This window comes from Miniopterus schreibersii, assembly GCF_964146895.1.
Source record: "Miniopterus schreibersii genome assembly, chromosome: 1".
Classification (NCBI taxonomy): Eukaryota; Metazoa; Chordata; class Mammalia; order Chiroptera; family Miniopteridae; genus Miniopterus; species Miniopterus schreibersii.
The window spans coordinates 51,017,317-51,041,483 of NC_138101.1; the positions used below are offsets into that span (position 1 = coordinate 51,017,317).

General features: G+C 36.1%; 1 protein-coding gene across 11 annotated transcripts in view; it reads left to right on the top strand.

The window, feature by feature from the left end:
- Nucleotides 1-24,167, top strand: part of PTPN13 (protein tyrosine phosphatase non-receptor type 13) — a 173,585-nt gene that overhangs the window by 82,650 nt on the left and 66,768 nt on the right. For 9 of the 11 annotated variants that reach the window (XM_081127218.1, XM_081127222.1, XM_081127224.1 and 6 more), the window contains 8 exons: nt 6,754-6,849; nt 7,219-7,312; nt 16,951-17,173; nt 20,372-20,446; nt 20,577-20,751; nt 22,290-22,443; nt 22,707-22,845; nt 23,560-23,712. In XM_081127218.1, the coding sequence (XP_080983344.1) occupies nt 6,754-6,849; nt 7,219-7,312; nt 16,951-17,173; nt 20,372-20,446; nt 20,577-20,751; nt 22,290-22,443; nt 22,707-22,845; nt 23,560-23,712 (1,109 nt within the window). The remainder of the gene's footprint in view (nt 1-6,753; nt 6,850-7,218; nt 7,313-16,950; nt 17,174-20,371; nt 20,447-20,576; nt 20,752-22,289; nt 22,444-22,706; nt 22,846-23,559; nt 23,713-24,167) is intronic. The other 2 variants (XM_081127221.1, XM_081127226.1) reach the window with 1 other exon arrangement.

The following is a 24,167-nucleotide window of genomic DNA, read 5'->3' on the forward strand; positions in this document are numbered from 1 at the left end:
ACTCCAACACCAGGTACATGTTCTGTCATCTGTCTCCCTATCCCCACCTCTTTTCCCCCCCTCTCCCTCCCTTCAGACAGGCAACTTTATATTTCTATGCCTTTATCCATGCAGCTTTCTGCCTGGAGACTATCAAAGCTTTCAGTCATTGCCTGGTTCAGGAAGCTTTCTCTCAGCTTCCTAGTTTAGGACGATGGCTTGTGTTTTTCACTGAAATTATTTGTTTGGAAGAGCTTGTTTCTCCTCTTGTAGGACATCAATTTTTTGGCCTAGTCTAATTCATAACTGTATCCTTAGCATCTACCTATAATAGACAGTCATAATTGTTTGTTAATCTAAACTGAGTATTGCATTGTGGCTATTAATATTACATATTTAGTCTATTCAGGCGTGCTGTTTCTGATATTGGATACAACAGTGTTCTCTGATGAATTATAGTGAGGAGAAATCCGCTTCCTTCTCTGTTTTGTCCGACTCTAGGTGAAAGTCACATACTTGTCAGTCATAGCCTGACCAACAAATGTAATCATTTTCCTTTAGAGCACTATACTGTTTGAAAGCTTTAGAACAGGTGGTGCAGGATCCTGGAGGGTGTTGGAAGAGTGGTACAGCCAAGGCAGATACAAGTCATAGCCCAGATTTGTGGTTGCTGCATTACACAAGACCCCCACAGAGGAGAGGAAATTGGAGGCTATTCATTCCTATTCTGCACAAATTTTACATCTATAAAGTATGGTTCTGAGCATTTCCCATATAATCTTCCTCATTTACATATATTCATGCTTGCATAATTTATGTTCCTGGTTAAAATTTTTATTGATCATGCCTAGCTCTCAAGGAATTAGAATATATTCTATTCCTATATTTTGCAGCATGCTATAATATAGAATGCAGTGGACTCCAGTGAACATCTAAAAGGCACAATGTCTAATCTCCCGAGATTAATTCCTTGAAAAGAAAGCATAGAGAAAAACACTTCATACGTGAATACATAACGCTATTATTTTTGTTTCTCCACTTTATTTGAAAATTGAAATATTTTTATTTGTTAGGGCCCATAACCTTAAAAATGCAGGGTTTTAAAATTTTGTAGTTCTGAGCTACAAAACCAGTCATTTGGGTCATTTCTCTTTGAATCTTGTATCTATAATTTGAGTCATGTATTAAAGGTAAATAAGCGCCAAGCAAAAAGTGGTTATTTAATTCTTGATGTTGCAGTTGGCTGAGTTTTACGTTGCTTGTCTGAGCTTGAACATGTGTCCCCTGTAAATGGTGTTTTTAGATTGCAGTTTGTGCCAGCTTAGATTCCTCTTAGTGTGAAGACTGTAGATGTGAGTATTTCATCTGAAGTAGCTCAGAATATCATGCAAATCCTTATAACTTCCCAACCATTAAAAATATAGTGTTCATAATCACATGCCATGGCTTTATATGTTTCAAGTATGTTCAGTGGTGATGGAAATTGTGACTCTTAGTTGTCAAGAACCCAGAACAAACATTCTAGCCTATTGAAAAGCTGCTTTTTATTGTTACTACTTAAGTGACTTTTGTTTAAAGAATCAGATTGCAGTTAAAGGGTAACAAAATGTTTGTCTTGTATTTGACAAAAAAATAGTATACTCTTAATTAGGAGATATTAATAGAAATTTAAAGATATCTTTAAATGTCAAAGTATGTATAATTATGAAATCTCTATAACTAGATTTCTATCCAAATATTAATTCTTTAATCCATTCTTCTGTAGTCCCTATTCCTCTCACCACTGTTCCACAAAATGTATTTTGGAGAGCATATATTCCCAAATGTTTTATGTATTTATATACATACATACGCACACACCCAATTTGGTTCTTCTGGTTTGGAGATATGTGCCCAGGCTGATTTTATGTACCCATTTGTACTTATTATTATTTCTACACTAGGATTCCTTCCTACCACTTCATTTTCCACATCTGTAAACTAAGTACTCTTTTGAAGTCAGAGAAGGAAATTTTCTAGTGATACAAGGAAAATGGACCCTGGTACACTTATGTGTACAATGTACGTTTCATCAAAATATTTACTAGCTGAGATTAGAAATTTGCAAACCAAAAATTAGATATTAAAAGTCTAATTTTATCCCACAAAGGGCAAATAAATTATTGTAATAGTGAAAGCTTAAATTTATAAAGCATGTATTTGAATATTCTTAATAGGTCCATTGCACATGATTTAAGAATTTTGGCATTCAAAAAAACCTTGTAATATATAAATACTTAGGAGCACCTCTTTGTTTAAAAAATAGTCTGACACTTTCTAATTAAAATAACAATCACTAGGTTTTGTTCATGCTAGGAGATTGCTACACAAGGACTTTATTCTGTTTTCTTGTCTGTTCAGAAGTTTTCATAATAAGAAATTTGGTTTTTTTAATCACACAGTTAATACCACATTCCTGGGATCTGGACCAAATCTAAAGTGCTAATATTATACATTTAAATATAAATAGAAAACATTGTGGTATCTGGGTCTTCCAAAAAGAAAAGTTGTTAATAATGTTAGGACAGCTCATGGAAAATGAGGGATTTTGCAGACCAGAACAGGGGGAAAACTGCTCTCTTTCTACTTAATATCTACAGGTTGCCTTTATGTAGGTCATCTCAAAAAGCCAGTAATTTTTCTTGCCCAAATGATCTGTAAGCATGGTAAATGTTGCCACTTTGTATACACCAATAATGCAAGATACTCATAAAAGACTTGTAATTTTATAATAATTTCTGAAATTATTAAAGTTGCTATTTAATTCAGAAATGGAAAGTCTGTACTTACAAGGGCTAACCTTTCTTGTAAGCGTAAGTAGTAAATTTTGGCTGAGAACTTTAATCTGATTATAACCTTCTTATAAGCATGACTTGAATAGTAACTATGGCCTGGGAACTTTAATCTGGTTATATCTGCTGTGCCATTACATGAAAGGAACATGGATAACAACATTTCAATAGATACAGTTCAGAATACAGAAGCTCACAAAAAGCATCCCTACTGCTTTAATTAACGTAGATACCCACCCCTACCCCAATTTAGGGAAAAAGGATCTCCTTACCCCTAACAGTGCTGCCAAGCTAGTCATCTAGTTTGTGTTTCTGGATGCTAGCGCCCTATTTCTATAAAGCGGTAAAGCATCATTAAGGCAGTTCCTTTCTGCCCCCAGGTGTGGTACTGAGAACATTTACAAACCAATAGTTCATAAAGGGAAGATGATTTATTGCTATATTTTAAAAAGGGGATCATCAGAGTTACCTTAATTTGTCTCACAGAAGGAGCCCAAGAATTTAAAAAGTTTACTAGTATTGTCAGAGTAAACTAAAAAAGGAAACAAAACATCGGCTAGCAGAGGAGAGGGAATACGGGCGCATAAAATAGTATAAGAACAGCTATAAAGTGCCACTGAACAATGGAAATTAATTTACTTACTATTTTACAGCCACTTTGCAGAAATAGTAATGAAACAGCAAATTAGCATGGCGTGTGAAATTATGATTGCATGGTACAACATCCAAGTGACAGAAGTGCTGTACTTCAGTCCTACAATAGGCTTATTGTGACTTCCTGTTTTTCTTTGTAAGGTAGAACTTGCCTCTGTACATCTGGGCCCTCTCCTTGGCCTTGTTCATTTTACTGCCCTGTCTGTTGCAATGCTGGGTCCGTAATTTGGTCAAGTTACCTTGGGAAAATTTTAGCATGGGAGTTCTATAAAAGTAAACAAAAAATTCTTTGGTACCCCTTGAAAAAAATAACCATTCTTCTTAAGTAATAATTTAACTATGCTTATTAAAGTTAAACAGTACTAGATAAAATTGTTTGTCGTCTTCTGCAATCCTTTCAAATCACATTAATCTTAAACCAGAGGATTTTTAAAATATTATATATTTTTTCATAAGATTTCCCTGTGTGGTACAATGGAATCATTTTGGGGGGAAAAAACAACCAAACACTGGTAAATACTTGGATTATCAATTCCAAAACTCTTTGCATTTATTTTAGTATTATCTGATAGTCATGTTCACTATATACAAAGCTGGACAAAGGAGGAGTCTGCTGTATTATTCCTACTTTTCCAGGTAAACGTAGCCATAGAACAATTCTCAGCTTCCTCTTCACCAGGCCCACGGCCAGTCATTTCTTCTCCTCTTATTTAAAGCTTTGTTTCAGCCTGATCTCCCAGTTCTCCCAGCCATTCTTTCAGTTCTGTCCCACAAGCCTCATTCTTAGGGTGCCGTTTAACTAGCTTGCGCTCGCTCTCGCTCTCTCTCTCCCTCTCTCATTCATTCATTCATTCATTCATTCATTCATTCATTCATTCATCTCTTTTTCTCTTAACATCCTCTATTGAACAACTTGTAGCACAAGGAATAATTCATTTTGTGATATCCCTGTTCTCAAGTTTGCTAACTAGTGAAACAGACTCCCTCACATACCTTGGTTATCTGCCTCCATACATTCCATGGCACGCCTCAAATCTAGATAGTTCCCATGGTCTACTTTCTCTAGTGCCAAGAAAAAGCCACAAAACCATTCTGATTGGTTCCAGTACATTGCCTGCTTTCTAGCCTAATCCAAACTCTCATGGCTACATGGAAGCTTTCGTGCGGCTTTTGCTGACTTACCACACTTTACAGCAGAATTTCCTTTCAGGCTCCCAGCTAAACAGGCTCCCAGGAAGTGAGTCACTTTTTATTACCAGGAATAAGTCAACTTCCTGATAAGGGTATCTTGGAATTCCCTCTGTATTTTCACTTTTTCTTGTCCATCATTTCTTTCTCCTAAGAAGAAAAGGTTCTTTCCCCTTGCCAGACTAACCATCCCATGTGTATTAGGTTTTTTCCATCTCTTCCTTTTCTCCTCAGCATAGTTTTTCATCAGTTTTCCCCACTGTCCTTTACAACGTCAGTCTTTTCCAATCACCAGGCTTATTATCCGCTGCCTAAAGTCATGCTCAGGCATCCCACTCTTCCCAAAAGACCCTGGTTCAGTCTTTTTAAAAATTTCAGTCTTTTTAAAATTTTTCTTCTCTCAAACCCCTATAGTAATTGAAAGAATAGCCTACTCATTTTCTCCATTCCTTCCCTGCTGGTCCTTCTTTAACCCTTTCTGATTTGGCCTCTGACTTGCCTGTACAATGGAACTAGCCCTCTCAAAGGTCATTAGTGACCTCTGTGTGACATTTATATTCATCCACTCCTCCATGTTCATTCAGAAAATGTTTATTTTTGTGCTTGCTAGCAGACACTTGGTAGATACTAGAGAGACATCTAAAAAAGACACAGTCCTTTTTGTCAGAGAGTTTATAATTTAGGTAGAGGAAACAAGTAGAGAATTATTAGGCAGTGGAAGAGTTGCAACTAGTTATGTGTAAAACAATATGAAAGTAAGGGAAGCATTGTCCAACTTGGCCTGTAGGTGGTCATGAAAGCTTTTATGTTGAAGCTAAGGCTTCTCTTACAAGAAAAGGAAAAGTACCCAAGTTAAAAAAAAAGTTGGGGTGCAACAGCATTACTAGCAGGGACAGTATCTTATAGGAAGGAGCCTAAAAGTTTATATGCTTTTGGTTATAAATTTGCAAATTTGGAATATGAGTGCAGAATTTGGGGAAGTGGATGGCAGAGACCGTTGGAACAAGGGTTTTACCTGCATTGAGTTTTTAAAGTTGTACTTAAATGTTTGTGTATATGCATGTTTTGGGGAGTGGGAAGAAAGAGGTCTATACTTTTCATCTGTTTCTAACGTAAATCTGACTTTTCGGTATCCATAGCCACTGCTCTAAATGTAGTTGAAGATCAGGTTATAAAAGCTTTGACTGTCAAGCTAAGGAGTTTTCAATTGTACCTTAAAGACTCTAGTTTGAAAAAGTTTAAGAAATATAACAATATGCTCAGATTTTTGTTTCTGAAAACTTTACTCTCTGTAATGTGAATTATAAATATGGGATGTGCAAGACTGCAGAAAGGGAATCTGGGACACACGAAGTAGTCTAGGCATGAGGTGAATGGTGATCTGTGATAGCTGTGGTGAGTCTGAAGGAGAGGGGGCAAGTAAGAAACATTTTGAAGGGAGAATTTAGATTTGAGTGGGGTCCTGCACCCCCGGCATACAGCGCACACTGCACAACCCTACACAGTCTCCCCACTCTTAATGCTTACTCATCTCATTCTGGTGGAACTAAACATCCTTTCTTGAATTAAGTATTCTGTACTTCTACATTTAAAATTATTTGAGCTGGGACTATGTCTTTGGATTTTCTATCCCTAATAGCACCTACCAGAGAGAATTATACATAGTAAGCATTCAAAACTGGTTATTAAAGATTATTTTTATATAACATCTACTTTGTTCTAAGAGCTTTGTGTATATTATTACTTCACTTAATGCTCACAACAACCCTACAAGGTGTACGCTATTGTTATGCCCCCTTTTCAGATAAAGAAGATGAGTCACAGGAAGGTTAAATTACCTGCCTAAGGTCACACACCCTGCAGTTAGTGGAACTGAGATTCAAACCCATGAAGTCAGGCATCAGAGTCCCAGCTGTTAACCAGTATGCCAGACTGCCTCAAAATTGGAATCACATTGTTTGAATACCATCCAGCAATCTGTAAATTTAAAGCATTATATAAAATGTTCTAGTCTCACAAGAATAAATGTAATATTTTATTTGATTTGTGTGGAACAGCTAATGAGTTTGCTTTCTAATGTTTTTTGTTTTAATCCTTTTAGAACCAATTCGAAGATACAAAACTTACCACAGTGATATCTTTAGTACCTCCAGTGAAAGTCCATCCATTATTTCCTCTGACTCAGACTTCAGACAAGGTGAGAAGCATCTCAAAAAGCAAAATGTTTTTAAGAAACCATGATTGTTGTTCTTTTTCAATAGCACTTAGATACGAGGTGGCAAAAGAATAATTCTATATAAAATCTAAGAATTATAATATTTAACAATATTATAAGAGCTTAATAGCAGTTTCATCAAAACAATGTAGTCATTTTCATAACAGAAAATAATTCAGTCTTTTAAAATAACATATGACTTACCTCTAGAGTGTAAGGACATTGTCATTAATTTGATTATATGAATATGATTTGAATATTAATTTGTATCTGCTAAATCCTTGAGTTTTAAATAAGATCACTTCATATTATTATCATCTATGCTATTATTCCTTTTTCATTTACAATTAGTGAGAAAAAGTGAAGCTTCAAAGAGGTTTGAATCTAACAGTGGCCTCCCAGGATTAGATGAAACTCCAAGTCAAGGCCATTCACACAGACCAAGGTAATGCAACCTGAAAAAGTAATAATAGTATGTTTCCAGTTACAGGTTTTTCTGTTTTTGTTTTTATTAGAATCAAGTAGAATTAAAAAAAAATTATCCTATTTTCTCCATTTTCCTTTTCCTTTCCCTCCTCTTTAAGTTCTCACAAATTTATTCAGTCATTTGAAAGACTTTGTAGTAGTTCAAGTTTGAGTTCTTGGAATCTTTTAAAATTAGAGTTGGCTCTGATTATTTATAGTTAGTTTGTTCTTTTTTTTTTGGAATTGTCGGTAACTTATTAACAGGAAATTCTGAAGGTATGGCATTAAAAGTGTGAGAAGGTAAAGAGTAATACCTCTTTTGAAAGGTTGAACAGGTTCAACAAGCAGGGTTTCACTAAGTATTATTTGTTGAATGAATAATGAGTAGGTTACTACTGAGTAACCTGTTATGTAAAAAGTTAATTATTCACTCCATTTTTCCTGGTTTAAAAGAGGTTATCTTGTATTTTTTTAAAGCCCAATTGGGGCTGTTTAGAGTTCATTTTCATACTGAAATACTCAGCTTTCTTATAAGGTATTAAGTACTATTCTTGTTCCAGACTTAGGATGGTGGTATTATAGCTATGTATGGATTTACTCTGTTAAACTGAAAAGTGTCAAGGGAGTAATGAATATATTGATGTGTATTCTTTATGTGTGTGCACAGGTCTCTTATGTAAACAAAAGCATGTTGCTAATATTAAGCATTAATTTGAAATTTGTAATATGATTCTAGAAAACCAAAGGTTGCTTCAGAATTTACGCCCAAAGTACGAGAATCCTTTTAAATTCATTATCTCAGTTTGTTTCATTCAAGTGCCACCATATACAAAAGAATCATTTGGAAATTAACAAAAACTTGCCCCTTAGCTAATTAATTCTAGCAGACACCTGTAAACTATTAATAGCCCAGGTAACCCTAGCCTTGTGATTAAAGGTGTAGACTCTGAGTAATTAAATACATTGCACTAAAATTATCTTTAATGTTTCAACTTTTATTAAATTTATGTAATTCTCTCTTCTCTCTTGTACCTTTTTAAAATAGTCCATGATGTTTCATTTTACTCAGGGAAAGCTCTAATAAGTATTCATTTACCTCAAGTGAAGTTATATTTGCATAGTAGCATTTTATATTACTATAACCCCCCTGTGGTAATAGTGATTGTGATGATCCCATTTTGGTTATTTTGAACAAAGAGATAAGAGACAAAGTCAGATATATGCTTGGTATTACACAGTTTTCTTAAAGAAGCAAAAGTGTTTGGGTATGAACACCAGGAAGAAGCAGATATTGAATTGCACTAGGCTTTGTGTTGAACTGAGGAAGTCACTCTTCTCTGTAATTTGGAGAGAACATATAAATAGTTAATATATTGCCCTTTTAACTTGATCAAAAGTATAAGTAGAGCCCAGCCTGGTGTGGCTCAGTGGTTGACCATCAACCTAAGATCCAGGAGATTGAGGTTCATTTCCCGGTTAAGATACATGCCCAGGTTGCGGGCTCCATCCCCAGTTGGGGGTGTGCAGGAGGCAACTGATCAGTGACTCTCTCATTACTGATGTTTCTATCTCTTTCTCCCTCTCCCTCTCTCTGAAATCAATAAAAATATATTTTTTTAAAAGGAGTAGAAAAAACAATTTGAAAAATTATCAGGATTGTGTATTAGATTGATTTTATGGTCAGTTTGTTAGTCATATAAAAACATATTCCTCCAAATAAAATTAAATCATTTTGTGTGTCATATTTCAATCTTCTTGATGGGGTACCTCAAAAGTATCAAGATTATGAGAGTATCTTAGTTTTGACCAAGTTTTATATAGGCAACATTAACTCATCAAATCATATTTTAGTGATAAACTATCTTTTACTTCATCCTTTAAGAGGAAAAATACCCAGTGTGGTGTTGATAATATCTGCATTAGATAAAAGTTATAGGTGAAAGAAAAATATTTCAAGAAGCAGATTGTTAGGCCTGTTTATATGTTATATTTAATATAAGATGCTACACTCTACTTCTTTTAGAATGGGACTATCCATCTCCTTTATTTGTGCACAGAACAACATATTAACTAAAATACTGTCCAAATTCCTTATTCAAGCGCAGAATTTCCTGAATTTGTACAAAGTTTCCGATAACATCCTTAACATGCTGGTACACAATCAGGAGATCTTGTTTTATCGTTGAGGTCACATATTTGTGAGCACTATAAATAGTATTTAAACACTTTTGCAAGGTTCTTTATAAAAATTTCCACTCGCTTTAGTTAGAATGAAGTGGAAAAACAGATCCAGACAGTGCTATTGATTTGTAAAATGGGGTGGGGGGGAGATTAACAGGAAATTATGAGTCAGATGCCACAGAATGAGTCATTTTTGAATTCTGAGCTATCAAAAGTGTCTTTCAGTGATCAAAAAGGATATTCACAGCTGTTTGCCAAAGATCATGCCTAAGTTTTTTTCTGTGTTAACTTTGAAGTACGGTTTATACATAGTACAATTCCCATTGCTTCTGTGCCTATCTGCTTAATGAGGTAACTTTTTTTTCTGACTCAAAACAACCTATTTATTTATTCCTAAATGATTCAGGTTTTCTGAGTTTTTTGTTTGTTTTGTCTCTTTGTTTTGTTTATCACTCTAACTTTTCAGTCATTATAGGAACTTCTACCAAATATTGTGTTGGGACAGATAAAATGATAATCAGTTTTTTGCTTCTTATTTGTAGCTCTGGTATAAAATAATTTGAAAGAAGGCTAATATATTTGATGAAAAATAACAAATGTGAACTAAATATATACATTGAAATTCTTTTCATTTTCCTTGACTCTCATTAAGTGAGATTCATGAGCTGAAAATTATATTCAATCATTTGCCCAATAAATGATTGTTGAGCACCTACCATGTACTGAGCACTTCTAGATACTGGAGATAGAGTCATGAACAAGACCAAAAACCCCTCATGGATCGTTCTGGAGCTGAGAGATTGCCAATAAACGTAAAACACTTAGTGGCATATTAAGTAATGCACCATTAGAGAGTGATACTGCTCTAAAGAAAAATAAAGCAGGCTAAAGGGATAGAGAGTGCAGGGATATGATACCCAAGTGCTGTGTTGTATAGGTAGGGTGATCAGAGGAGGCATCTCCCAAGAGGTGATATTTGAACAGAAAACTACTTGAAATGAGGGAATGAACCATGCAGATATCAGGAGCGAGAGGGTTCCAGACAAAATGAACAGGAGGAGAGGCCATGAGGAAGATGTATTACATGTTAGAGGAACAGCAAGAAGGTCAGTGTGGCTGCATCAGAGTGAGTGAAGGGCAGAGTGGATGGTAACTAGGACCCAAATTGTGTCAGACCTCAGAAACTGAAGTGAGCACTTTGGATGTTATTCTAAGTATAATCAGAAGCCATTGGGTGGTTGAAAGCATAGAGAGCCAGGATCTAATTTACATTTTAATGGGATTACATAGGTCTGTTCTGTGAAGAACAGATTTACAGGAGCAAGAGACCAGTTAGGAGGCAGTTACAGCACTCCACATCAGATGGATACAGCACAGGTTGTTAGTGATAGTCAAATATAAATATATTTAAGGTTGTGCCTTCAGGATTTGCTGCTCTATTGGATATGGGATTTGCAAGAAAGAGGAATCAAGAATGACTCCAAGCCCCAGCGCCTATACTAATGCACAGTTTCATAAACCGTACTGCTACCGTTAAAAAAAAAGAATGACTCCAAGTTGTTTGCCAAGCAATCAGAGTGATTGAGAGAAGGGTTGGATGTGATGGGGGGAAGTATCAAGAATTTGGTTTTGGACATAGCAGGCTAAGATGCATATTAACATCCAAGTCACACACTCACCTACGCAGGTAAATAGAATTAGAACTCAGGGGAGAGACTGGAATTATAGGAACATATAACGTCACCAAGGCCATGTGACTAGATGAGATATAGGTACGGAGTACATAAGGAGACTAGAAAAAGCTGGAGATCTGAGCATTGTTGTAGTCTAACATTAAGAGATTAGAAATGAAGGAGGATCCAGCAAAAGACATGAAGAAGGAGGAGCCAGTGATGCAGAAGGAAAATAAAAAGAACGTGATTTCCAAGAGTAACTGTTTCAAGAACAGGAAGGATTGAACAGCTATGGCACATGGTGCTTAGAGGTCAAGTAAAATGAAAATTAAAAATTATCATTTGGCTCTGAAGAGGTCAGTCATTTTTGTGACTAGTTTTGGTAGAATAAAAGGGACTAAAACTATTGGTCAGAGTCTAAGAGAGTGGTAGATGAAGTAGAGGTAAAATTTATTTATTTTATTATTTATTTATTTATCTTTCTTGTTGACAGTATCATAGATGTCCCCTTCTCCCCCACACTGATCCCCTCCATCCTGCATCCGTGCTCCCCTCCCCCCCAGGCCTTCACCACAATATTGTCTGTGTCCATGGGTTATGCATTTATGCATTTAATTTCTTTGACTTCTCTCTCCCCACCCACTCCCCCCCCCCCACCTTCCCACTGAGATTCATCAGTCTGTTCCATGCTTTTGTCTCTGGGTCTATTTTGTTCCTCAGTCTATTTTATTTATTAGATTCCACATATGAGTGAGATCATGTAAAACTGAATCAGGAAGAATCAGAAAACCTGAATAGGCTAATAACAACTGATGAAATTGAAGCTGTAATCAAAAAACTCCCAGCAAACAAATGCCCTGGTCTGGACAGCTTCATAGGGGAGCTTTCTAATTCTTTAAGTTATAGGGTTAGATAGTTTATTAAAATTTTTTATTGCTTTTTGAGATAGGCCTGTAGTGCTATGAACTTCCCTCTGAGGACTGCTTTTGCTGTCTCCCATAGATTTTGGGTTGTTGTGTGTTCATTTTCATTTTTTCCAGGAAGTTTTTGATTTCTTTCTTGATCTTACTGGTAACTTATTCATTGTTTAATGAGGTAAAATTTAAATGACAGTTTTGAGGGTTTACTCTAAATAACAGCAGGAAAATGGGATAGAGTCTAAAAGAGGATTTGGAAACAAAGGAGGATATTTTATTCTTAGTAAGAAATAGCACAGCATGTTTTTTGTGCTGAGAGTAACCTAGTATGCCAGACTATTGATGCATGTGAGAAGATAACAGCAGGAGCAAAGTCTTTGAGTAGGGGAAGCGGTAGAATCCCATGCACAGTAGAGGTTTTGAGCCTAGATGAGTGTGCAGAACATCTACTCACTGTAACAGAAAAGGCAGAACATAATGAATGTAGATTTGGAAAGTTTGATGGTATAAGGATGAGGAAGTTATTTTCTGATTGCATTTGTTTTGTACCGAGAAAACTTGAGAAAAGTCATCAAAACTGGAGAAAAGTCATCAGGTGAGAGAGGACAAGGGAGGGAGTATTGGAGCTTTGAAAAGAAAACAAAACAAAAGACAATATTAAATAGTTCTCTAAGAAAATGAGTCACAGGCAGTGCTTGAGAGCCAAGTGAGATCAGTAGGCATGGTTCTGCAGTTTCATGAGAGTTCAGGTTTATGCAAAGGAGTGATTTTTAATGATGGGCCTTAGAGGTCAAGCAATGCAAGGGCAAGAAAGAGGTAATAGCCAGAGAGAAAGTGGTGGAGTCAATGGATTAAAATTCCTGATAGAGTCAATGAATTATTTGAAGAAGACTGTTAGAGGAAATGAGCTAGACAAAACATATTATATAGAGATGGTATTGGAACATAGAAATAGGAAATTTCAGAGGTGGTGTGGTTATTGTTAACATCCAGTATAGGTAGTGGAGGAGTCCAGAGGATTGGACTCCTCAATCCCTGTGTATAACACCACCATGAATTATGACAGAAGCAGAGATGAAGAAAAAGACTGAGTCAGGAGTTTAAATATTTAAGGAATAAGGGGAGAGTCGACCAATAGGACAATAAATGTCTAGAGCAAAGCAGAGCAGTGGATGCTATGATTTCATGTACTTCGGGGAAGCTAGGGCTACCAGAGGAAGATCATCAATCATCTGGAAGCTGAAATTAGTATTAAGAGGAATCTCAATGCCATCTCTAGGCCTAGTCTTTCAGGATTATAAGAATAAAACAGCTTAGTTAGAGCATGTCCCATGCACCGAGAGGTTGCTTGTTCAGTTTTAGGTCAGGGCACATGCCAGGGTTGCAGGCTTGATCCCCAGTAGGGGGCATGCAGGAGACAGCTGATTGATGTTTCTCCTTCTCCCTTCCTCTTTCTCTAAAAAAGCAATTTAAAAACATATTTTCTTAAAAAAGAAGAAGAGTGAGATCCAAGTTGGCGGCAGATTGGATGGAAGCCACACTGACACTCTCCCAGGACCAAACTGGAGTTACAACTAAAATGTAGAAAAAACACCCTGAATAATCAACTGCAACTGAAGACAAGCTAGAGACCCTCATAACCAAGGACAAAAAGTGGAGACCACATAGAGACTGGTAGGAAGTGCAAAGGTGTGAGAGGGCTGGCTGGGCTCCCACAGGCAGCAGCTGAAAGTCCAGAAGGATATCTCAACTCTTGGGGATTCCCACTGAGAACTATGGAGTCTAAACCCCAAGCTGGGTTCCCCAGCCCAGAGCACCAAAACTGAGAAAGGTACCCACATAACATCTGGTTGTGAAAATCAGCAGGATTTCTGTGCCAGGGAGAGGTGGCTAGAAATGCAGACACCCTCTTAAAGGGGAAATGGATGGTTTTGGGTGCAGCCACTCACCTTGGGCTCTGGCGAAGGGAAGGCAAAGTGGACTAGAGCAGCGTGAGGAGAACCCAGGGGGTTTGCTGGGGGAATAGATCTCAGAGGGCACCCATCTAGACCCCAGTGCTGACTCATTCCCCCATGGGAAAGAGGATATCTCTCAGGCAGACATTTACCTTCCAAGCAGCTTTTGTCTGGGGGAGAAACAATTGCCCCACCCAGCTAGAAAACCTCTGGCCCCACCCTATGGAGTTTCTACAGCCTGAGGCTCATTAAAAGACTGGATGACAGCCTCTGTGTGTTTTGAATCTTTGCCTGATTTGCTTCTGGACCCAGGGCTTGGAAAAGCAGACCTTGGTGCACATCTTGGTCCTGTCCAAACACACTCAGTTCCAGCAGAGAAAACCAGAAGCTGTGGAGTGTGGCAAACTTCAAACAGGGTACTCAAGGCCAGTCACAAACAGTGTCTGACATTGGCCTGCATCATAGACCATCCAAAAGTCTGAGAGTCCTAGCAGATCTACCTGATACATAGAACCAAATCCAAACAGGCAGTCAAAATGGGGAGACAAAAAAAACAAGCCCCAAATGAAAGAACAAAAGAATTCTCCAGAAAAAGAACGAAATGAAATGGAGATAAGCAGTCTGTCAGACATAGAGTTCAGAATACTGATCATAAAGATGCTCAACAGCATGAAGAAAGATATAGAAACTATGAAGGAAATTAAGAACAACATAGTAGAAATAAATAATACATTGGAAGGAGTGAACAGCAGATTAGGGGAAGCTGAGGATCAGATCAGTGAATTAGAAGACAGGGTAGAAAAAATCACTCAATCAGAGATCCAAAAAGAAAAAACAATGAAAAAACAGGAGGACAGTTTAAGGGAGCTGTGGGACAACATGAAATGTAACAATATTCACATCATAGGAGTGCCACAAGAGGTCGAAAGTAAGCAAGGGTTAGAGAACCTGTTTGAAGAGGTCATGGCCGAAAACTTCCCTAATCTGGTCAAGGAAAAAGTCACACGAGTTCAGAAGGCCACAGAGAGTCCCAAGCAAGAAGAACCCAAAGAGGCCCATACCCAGACACATCATAATTAAAATACCAAAAATTCAACATAGAGAGAATCTTAAAGGCAGCAAGAGAAAAGCAAGCTGTTACCTAGAAAGGAGCTCCCATAAGGCTGTCAGCTGATTTCTCATCTCTGATGAGAAACTACAGACCAGAAGGGAATGGCTGAAGTATTCAAGGTAATGCAAAACAAGAATCTGAAACCAAGACTACTGTATCCAGCAATGCTTTCATTCAAAATAGATGGTGAAATAAACAACTTTCCAGATAAAAAAAGGCCAAAGTAATTTATCACCACCAAACCAGCATTGCAAGAAATGTTAAAGGGACTGCGGTAATAAGAAGTTGAAATAGAGAGAATGAGAAACATGGGCATAAAGAAATAAAATGGCAATAGATAAGTGCCTATCAATAATAACCTTAAATATAAATGGATTAATTGTCCCAATCAAAAGACATAGGGTACATGAATGGATAAAGAAACAAGACTCAAATATATACTGTCTACAAGAGACCCACCTCAGAACAAAAGACTGATAGGCTAAAAAAAAGAAACTTCTGGAGGACTTTGAAGGAGAGATTGACAGCAATACTGTCATAGTAGGGGACTTCAACACCCCACTGACTTTACTGGATAGATCTTCCAGACAAAACATCAACAAGGAAACAGTAACTCAAAATGACTAGATCAGATGGATTGAATTGACATTTATAGAACATTCCACTCCAAAGCTGCAGAATAGGCATTCTCCTCAAGTGCACATGGGACATTCTCAAAGATAGACCACATTAGGACACAAAACAAGTCTCTACAAGTTCAAGACTGAAATCATATCAAGCATCTTCTTGGACATTTACAGAATGGAATACTATGCAGTTATAAAAACAAAGAATCCCTTACTCTTTGAGAAAGCATGGTGGGACCTAGAGAGTATTATGCTAAGCAAAATAAGCCAGAGAAAGACAAGTGTCACATGATCTTACTCATATGTGGAATCTAATGAACAAAATAAACCAATGAACAAAATAGATCCAGAGACATAGAAGCAAGGAACAGACTGGCGAATCTCAGAGGGAAGGCAGGAGTGGGTGGGTGGGTGGGTGGGTAGGGAGGGAGAGATTAACATGAGGTTTTATATGCATATATGCATAACACATGAATACAGACAATAGTGGGGTGAAGGCCTGGGGGGAGGGGTACGGGGGGGTGAGGATCAATGGGGGCAAAAGGAGGACATTTGTAATACTTTCAACAATAAAAGAAATTTTAAAAAGGAAGAAAAAGGAAAACAGCCCCAAGATAAGAGAACTGCAAGAGAAACAGTTTTCATAGGATGCTGAATATTCAGAGAAGTGGAAGAAATAGACCTACCCACAGAAAGTGGGACAGCATATTATACCAATTCATTAAAAGTAGAACTGGCCCGGCCGGGCGTGGCTCAGCAATTGAGCATCAACCTATGATCCAGGAGATCACAGTTCGATTCCTGGTCAGGGCACATGCCTGGGCTGGGGCTCAGTCCCCAGTGTGGTGTGTGCAGGAGGCAGCCAATCAGTGACTCATCATTGATGTTTCTATCTCTCTCTTCCTCTCCCTTTCTCTCTCTCTGAAATCAATAAAGATATATATATATACATATATGTATATATGTATATATATGTATATATATGTATATATATAAAATATATAACTGAAATTTTACAGCAAGTGTTCTTCTGAGATGACAAAATTAAAATTTGTTTAAATTCTTGATCCCTTACTTAATGTGGTTTTTTTCTTGATTAGACTTAAAATAATTATTTTCTTCCCAACCCTTACTTTTCTCCTCTTTTTTATATAGCAGACAATATGAAACACCCCTTGAAGGCAACTTAATTAATCAAGAGATTATGCTAAAACGGCAAGAAGAAGAAATGATGCAGCTCCAAGCTAGAATGGCCCTTAGACAGTCTCGGTTGAGCCTGTATCCAGGAGACACAATAAAAGCTTCCATGCTTGACATCACTAGGGATCCTTTAAGAGAAATGGCCCTCGAAACAGCCATGACCCAAAGAAAACTGAGGGTAAGTTGATTCTCAGATTATTGCATCTAAACTTGGTCTCACATGGAAATGTTATACAAAGAACTTTCAAATGTTCTATAGGTATCCTAAAATTTCCTATAGATGATATTGAAATCTCATGTTAGTTTTCATAGGTGTTAAATATCTTTTGGTTGATACTGAAATAAATATCTAGCTGTTTTTATGATTTCATTTTAAAAATAACATTAGATGGGTTTAGAGTATCTTAACTGTATATTTTAAAAATATATGTGTGATCCTTAAAGTCAACTGGCTTTATTCAGTATTGCAGGGATCATTTTTTAATAAGGAATTTATTATCCCAAAAACCATGAAGATCAGAGATAGACATTCAAGGTTGGGTCAGAAGCTCAAGAGTGTTATCGAGAATATTCCATCTTTCTACTCTGTCCTCAGAATTATGTCAGTAATTCACTTTATAGTCATGTTTGCTCCCAGCATGTATCCTCATATTACAATATCCAAACACAAAGAGTAACAAATGTGCATCTTATATCAGTGGGGGATTTTTTTTATGTGTTTAGTTTATTTTTGTTTCAGTATATGTCATCTATTTTTATAAACATAAGCTCAAAATGATCAGACTTCTTATTTCATGTAAAATATCTTAAACATTTTACAGCTTCTATAATATTATTGTTAAGGGCAGTGAAGTACTGCATTATGCAAATTTACCATGTACCATAATTTCTTTAATAAGTTTCCAGTTATTGGGCATTTAAATTTTTCTTTTTTGTTGTTGTTGTTTTTGTTGCTGTTGCAAGCATTGCTCTGATGAACATCCCTATAGCTAAATCTTTGCAGATACCTTCCTCCAAGTAGATTAGCCAAGTCAAAGGCAAACAATTTTTAAGACATTTGACACATATTCTCAAATTGGTCTTCAAAAAGTTTGTACCAATTTATGCTTTTATGATCATGCCTGTTTCACCATATTCTTACCTATTCTGGCTATTATTATTCTTTTCTCTTATTGTCACCAATTATAGTAGGTGAGGCAGCCTCTCATTTATTTGTATTTGCAAAATAAATACTAGTAAAAGTGATAAAATCTAGAATGATTTTTTTCTTTCTTATTCTGCATTAAGAAAGTATATTACCCTCTTCTGTTTTGTTTTTTGTTACTTGTTTCAATGAATTATCTGAAAAACATTTATATGCCCTGAAGCTGGTAGAATTCACATTTCTCTCATAGTTCTCTAAACAGAAGAAAGAGTATTGGGTGGTGAAAACTGCATTGAAACTACAAATTAGAACACTTGAATTCTGTTGCTAATATGCTATTTTATGACTTTATGTAAACTTTTAAACCTCTTTGTGCCTCAATGTGCTAACTTTTAAAATGTGGAATTGGGTTGTAATTTATAAGACACTGTCCAGTTTTAAAGTTATTAAATTCCAATAAAACATACTGAATTTGTTTTAAGCTGAAAGGAAGATGCTCAATAAGGCTTCGTCAATTTATTATTATAAACATTATCTTTGTCAAAGTTAGGCAATAGGTAGGATATCATACTAAATAGCATGGGCTTCTAGTAATTAAAGGCACACATAAAGTATAAAAGGCACACATCTTTTTTCTAAATCAGAATTAATGCAGAACTGTGGCTCATTAGAGGCTCATATAAATGGTAGTCTGTACCTTTACAATATGCCACTATTCTGTGTCATCTCATTAAATACGTGAGCTTTCTTACAGGCAGCCAGTGTCTGGCTATTTCAAAAACACACACTTTATTAGACACCTGCTTTATCAATGACTAGAGAATTTGAACTACTGATCATTAAAGGGTCACATAGTGATGTGTTTTTTGTTGATTTTTCCTGAAAAGAGCAGGAAGGACATATTTTAGGGGCTGAAGAAGAATACTAATATTTGGAGGAACAGTTTCACAATTGAATTAATGTTCTTTCTCAAAACATAAATTTTTAGTTAATTTTTTTTCTATATTATTTTTGGTGTAGGCACTTTTTAACTTGTTCATACCCTGTTAGCGTAGTTGATCTATGTTAGATTCTGTGTTTCTCATGGCAGACCATTCTCAGTTCTTCTGCTCTACTTCTGTTCTTGTTTAAAATGTGTCCTATTGGTTCGTTGATTATTAACAAGCCCATAATGTTAAACTTTTACTTAAATGGTATCTGTCACATGTTCCACACTTGGTTAATTGGACAGAATTCCCACACCAAGCAACCAAATGAGCTGTACAGCCAAATGCAAAGAAGGAACATAAAAATAAAACTTTAGTAACTTTCTTTTGTTTAAACCTACACCCCAGCTGCCTTTGGCCTCAAGATTAACCCTGTTTTTCTTCTCTTTCCCCATTTTGACATAATCTTTCAATTTATTCTGAACCTGCTCCCACCTGGGGTCTATCTTGTTTTAAGTTATCTCTTCGACCAGTTCTTCCCTCTTGGCAGAAACCTCTGGATATACAGGTCAAGGGAAAGTAGATTGAGAAGCAGTAAATGTAGTGTGTGGACTCTACTTTTTCTCACTCCTGAGTCCCCTCAGCTCCTAAGATATTGTTTTCTTACTTGAGGCAGCGGGGGGGGGGGGGGGGTCAGAGACTGTGATACTTATACTATCCCTAGATGTCACAATTTCAAACAAAAGAATACAGTGTCACAGGGTTCCAACTTAATTATAGACAGATACGTATATTTTGTAATCATAAAATCACAAGTATGTATTTTTACAATCACAATATTTTATATATTTTGTTTTTTAATTATGACTTGTTTAGGACAAATTCAATATTACTCTAAAACATTGAAATTCTGTTCAATCCCTTCACACATTAGCAATATTAAATCCTCCCTATTACTTCAACAATTAAGACTTCTGTTGTTCTTTTGAGAGTCTAGCCATTCTGGAGTCCGAAAATGAAAAACTGGTAAAACAGTATAAAACAAGGCTTTACATTTGGCATCACTGGCAGAAAACAGAGCTGAGGAAAAGCTTCTGTTCACACTTAGTGTAAGGCACCTTCCATTCCTGTTCCTGGTAAATTCCACTCCACTTTTCTATTGCAAGTTTCTACATTTGTTTCAGGTCACCTAGTTCTAATCAGGTCGCTTTATGTGTGGTTTATTTTTATTATTACATTCTTTCCTTTTAAGGAAAGAGCTAGAATACATAGTAAAAACTATTAATTTTACTTATGTGATTTGCAGAATTTCTTTGGCCCTGAGTTTGTGAAAATGACGATAGAACCTTTTATATCTTTGGATTTGCCACGGTCTATCCTTGTAAGTAATAAAATCAATTTGTGTCACTCTTAGAAAATAATTTCAGTCATGATTTAAAGAAAAAAAAATTGAAATTCTTATAAAGTTTACTTCAACAGATGCCATTCTTTTTTTTTTCTTTCATTTGTAGACAAAGAAAGGGAAGAATGAGGATAACCGAAGAAAAGTAAACGTGATGCTCCTGAGCGGGCAGAGACTGGAACTGACTTGTGATACCAAAACCATATGTAAAGATGTGTTTGATATGGTTGTGGCCCATATTGGCTTAGTGGAGCATCATTTGTTTGCTTTAGCTACCCTCAAAGGTACCAAGTCGCTTTAAATTCAGGTTACAATATGAAAGCTTGGCAACAGGTTGACTTCCTATACCTTTTATGCCCAACCTTGTTTTGAGTAGTAGTCAGGTACATGAACATTCAGCGTGCAGAAGTAGGAGTTAGGAACTCCCTCCCTTCTTCTAACTAGGTACATTGTTTTAGTAGCTGTGTCTTTTTGCATCTTCTTCACTTGACCAGGAATATTTTTTTTTGGCTTTGGCTATATAAAAATAGCTTTTAATTGTTATATTTTGAGTACCATTATATATGTCAGTTGCCTACCTATGTACTCTAGAAGTTAGTATCCTGCTAATATGAATTTGAATATATAGCAGGACACTATTTCTGAATCATCACATCAGCTTTTTTAGTCTACTGTCCTAAAACATACAGTGTATTTTTAAGATATTTTCAGTCGATGACTGAAAATATCATTTCACATATTTTCTCAGCATCACATCCACTGAACTCTGTGACTTTCACATCTACAGTGGCCTTAGCACAGCTTCATTGGAAGCCACTCCTGTTGGTGAACTAGAATTTCCATAGCAATAAGAAGCCCTTTGGAGTTGGGCTTAATAAATCTCTTTAAATCATTATATTTATACCTTACTCTTTAATATTTCAGATTCCTGTTTACCTCAGAATTTAACTGAGAAAGCTTAGGCAACAACAAAGTACCATAAATTATAATTGCAGGATCAGATCATCCTGCAACCATACAGATCAGGATAATGTCTTTTTTTGTCACAAGAGAAATATTTCCTTCAATTTAGTTTATTGAATTCTTTTCTTAAAAACTAATAATTCATTTTGTAGAGTCATTCAATAGATATTCATTTAGTGCCTACTGTTGTCCTATCACTTTACTAATTACAATTTTGCAGTTAACAAGTATTACTAATTAAATAAAGGTACTCAATTAATTAGAATTTCTATTTATAATATACCTAATTTCATAAACATTCTCGATAAGTCAAATTTTACTGAATATCATTTAGAGAGAGTAATAGTACGTAAGTGATTACATTAAAAAATAAAAATAAAATGATAGCTATTATTCTTCCTAGGTTTCAGCCAATAGCTCAATAATGATAAATAATAGCTAATATTTATTGAATGCTTACCATGTGCCATACTTTGCCAAATGTTTTATTATCCATTATGTCATTTGATCCCTACAGCAACCTTATGAGGCAGGAATTACAGGAAATAGCTTTATCCTCATTTTACAGATAAGAAAATTGATGTCTAGAGAGGTTAAATTTATTCATTGTTACACAGATAGTAAATGATGTGGCCAGTAGTTGAATCCAGGTCTGCCTGTCTTCAGGTCCCTCATTCTTAAAAGACTGAGCCCTGTTGCCTCCCATCCATATCCAGTGCCTCAAAGCTCCCTGTCATAATCTTATTTTATTCTCAGGTGAAAGTATTTTGTGCAAGTCTGACCAGAAATAAAAGAAGAAATTGAAAGAAAACATTAAAGTATTTTTATTTTATCTGAACATTTTCTTATTCTGTTTTAGATAATGAATATTTCTTTGTTGATACTGATTTAAAATTAACCAAAGTGGCCCCAGAAGGATGGAAAGAAGAACCAAAGAAAAAGAACAAAGCCACTGTTAATTTTACTTTGTTTTTTCGAATTAAATTTTTCATGGATGATGTTAGTCTAATACAGTGAGTACACAAGAGTTTCTGTTTTTCTCTTTTTGACCCCTGGGCCTTTGACCCTTTAGTTTACTGATACTTAATTATTTGATCTGATCAGTGATAATACCTTCTTTATCATAAAAGAAATAATTCCTTCAGCATAGTTTATTAAATTATTGTGGTTTAAAAGCTTCATAATTAACTATCTTGGAAACTAAATTTATCTCTCAATAATAAAAATTACCTCAAGACTGAAGATGAAGCCTAGATGTCTTGTATTTATTTTCCAGACATACTCTGACTTGTCATCAGTATTATCTTCAGCTGCGAAAAGATATTTTGGAGGAGAGGATGCACTGTGATGATGAGACCTCTTTGTTGTTGGCGTCCTTGGCTCTCCAGGCTGAGTATGGAGATTATCAAGCAGAGGTGGGATTGATTTTCCCCCAGAGTCACTTTGGCATTGTTGTTCTTAGCCTCAGCATAGTTAAAGACAACCTGGTTGGGATGTTTGCTGTTTAGATCTAGAGATTTTTTGAGGCTAGTTTGGTACTTACTTCACAATGATCAAGTTCCCTATATACATTGCTTGTATACAGTCACACAATGTGGGATTTATTTCTTTCTTTTTTTAATTATCCTATTTCAGAGTTTTGGACTATCTAGCACTTACCCTTCCTTTTCCCAGTTTCTAACTGATAGATACTGGACACGGGCTTACCAGTAAAATCTGAATCAAAGGGGTCTTCTACTTTCCACATGGATTCATGCAGTGATCTGAGAATTTAGCAGAGTTCACTGTGTGGAGAATAGATGTTCAAGGACACATGTTCTGGAATTTAAGTGGAGCTAAGAGGAAGCAAGGGCAGGAGACTATGCCACTCAAGCAGCATCCTCCACAGCATTAACCCTTAACTACCATGACATTTGGCCCCGCATTGTCAGTCTCTCCCCAAGTTTGCCAGTCAGTTCAGTCACACTACCTCACTGAATAAAAGAGAGAGACTGATGCATTTCCTCTAAAACTCACTTCTCAAAGAGAAGTACAAATAGAGGCATCTTATGTCTTGGGTGAGGCAAGACCTTTTAAGATAGGAGGAAGAGGCCAAACAGAATTGCTTACAAAAACATTCTCCTTTCTAGGTTCATGGCATGTCTTATTTTAGACTGGAGCACTATTTGCCTCCCAGAGTGATGGAGAAACTTGATTTATCCTATATTAAAGAAGAGTTGCCCAAATTGCATAATACCTACGCAGGAGCTTCTGAAAAAGAGACAGAGTTAGAATTTTTAAAGGTAAGCATGCAAAACTACAAATGATAAGCTTTGTATCTTTTTCAAAGTAAGCAAGATGCCAAGAAATGATACTATGCATTATCTCATTTTATTTATTCCAGACTAAATCCATGTTATTTTAATTCTCATTTTGTAAAAGAGGGAACTGAGGCTCAAAGAGGAAATGTAATGTTCCCAAAGTCAGTGGCAGTTATGTGGGGCAGAACTGTGATGTGAACCATTGTCTGTCTGGCTATGGATTCTCTGCTTCATGCTTTTTATGTTCCATCTAAGAAATCTTTGTCTAACCCACAGTGATAAAGATTTTCTAAGTTTTATAGTTTTAGCTCCTATATGTAGGTCTGTGGTTTATTTTGGGTTAATTTTCATATATTGGATGTAATAAGGGTCAAGATTCATTTTCTTGGCATGTGAAATCCAGCAACATTTGTTGAAAAGACTATCCTTTCTATATT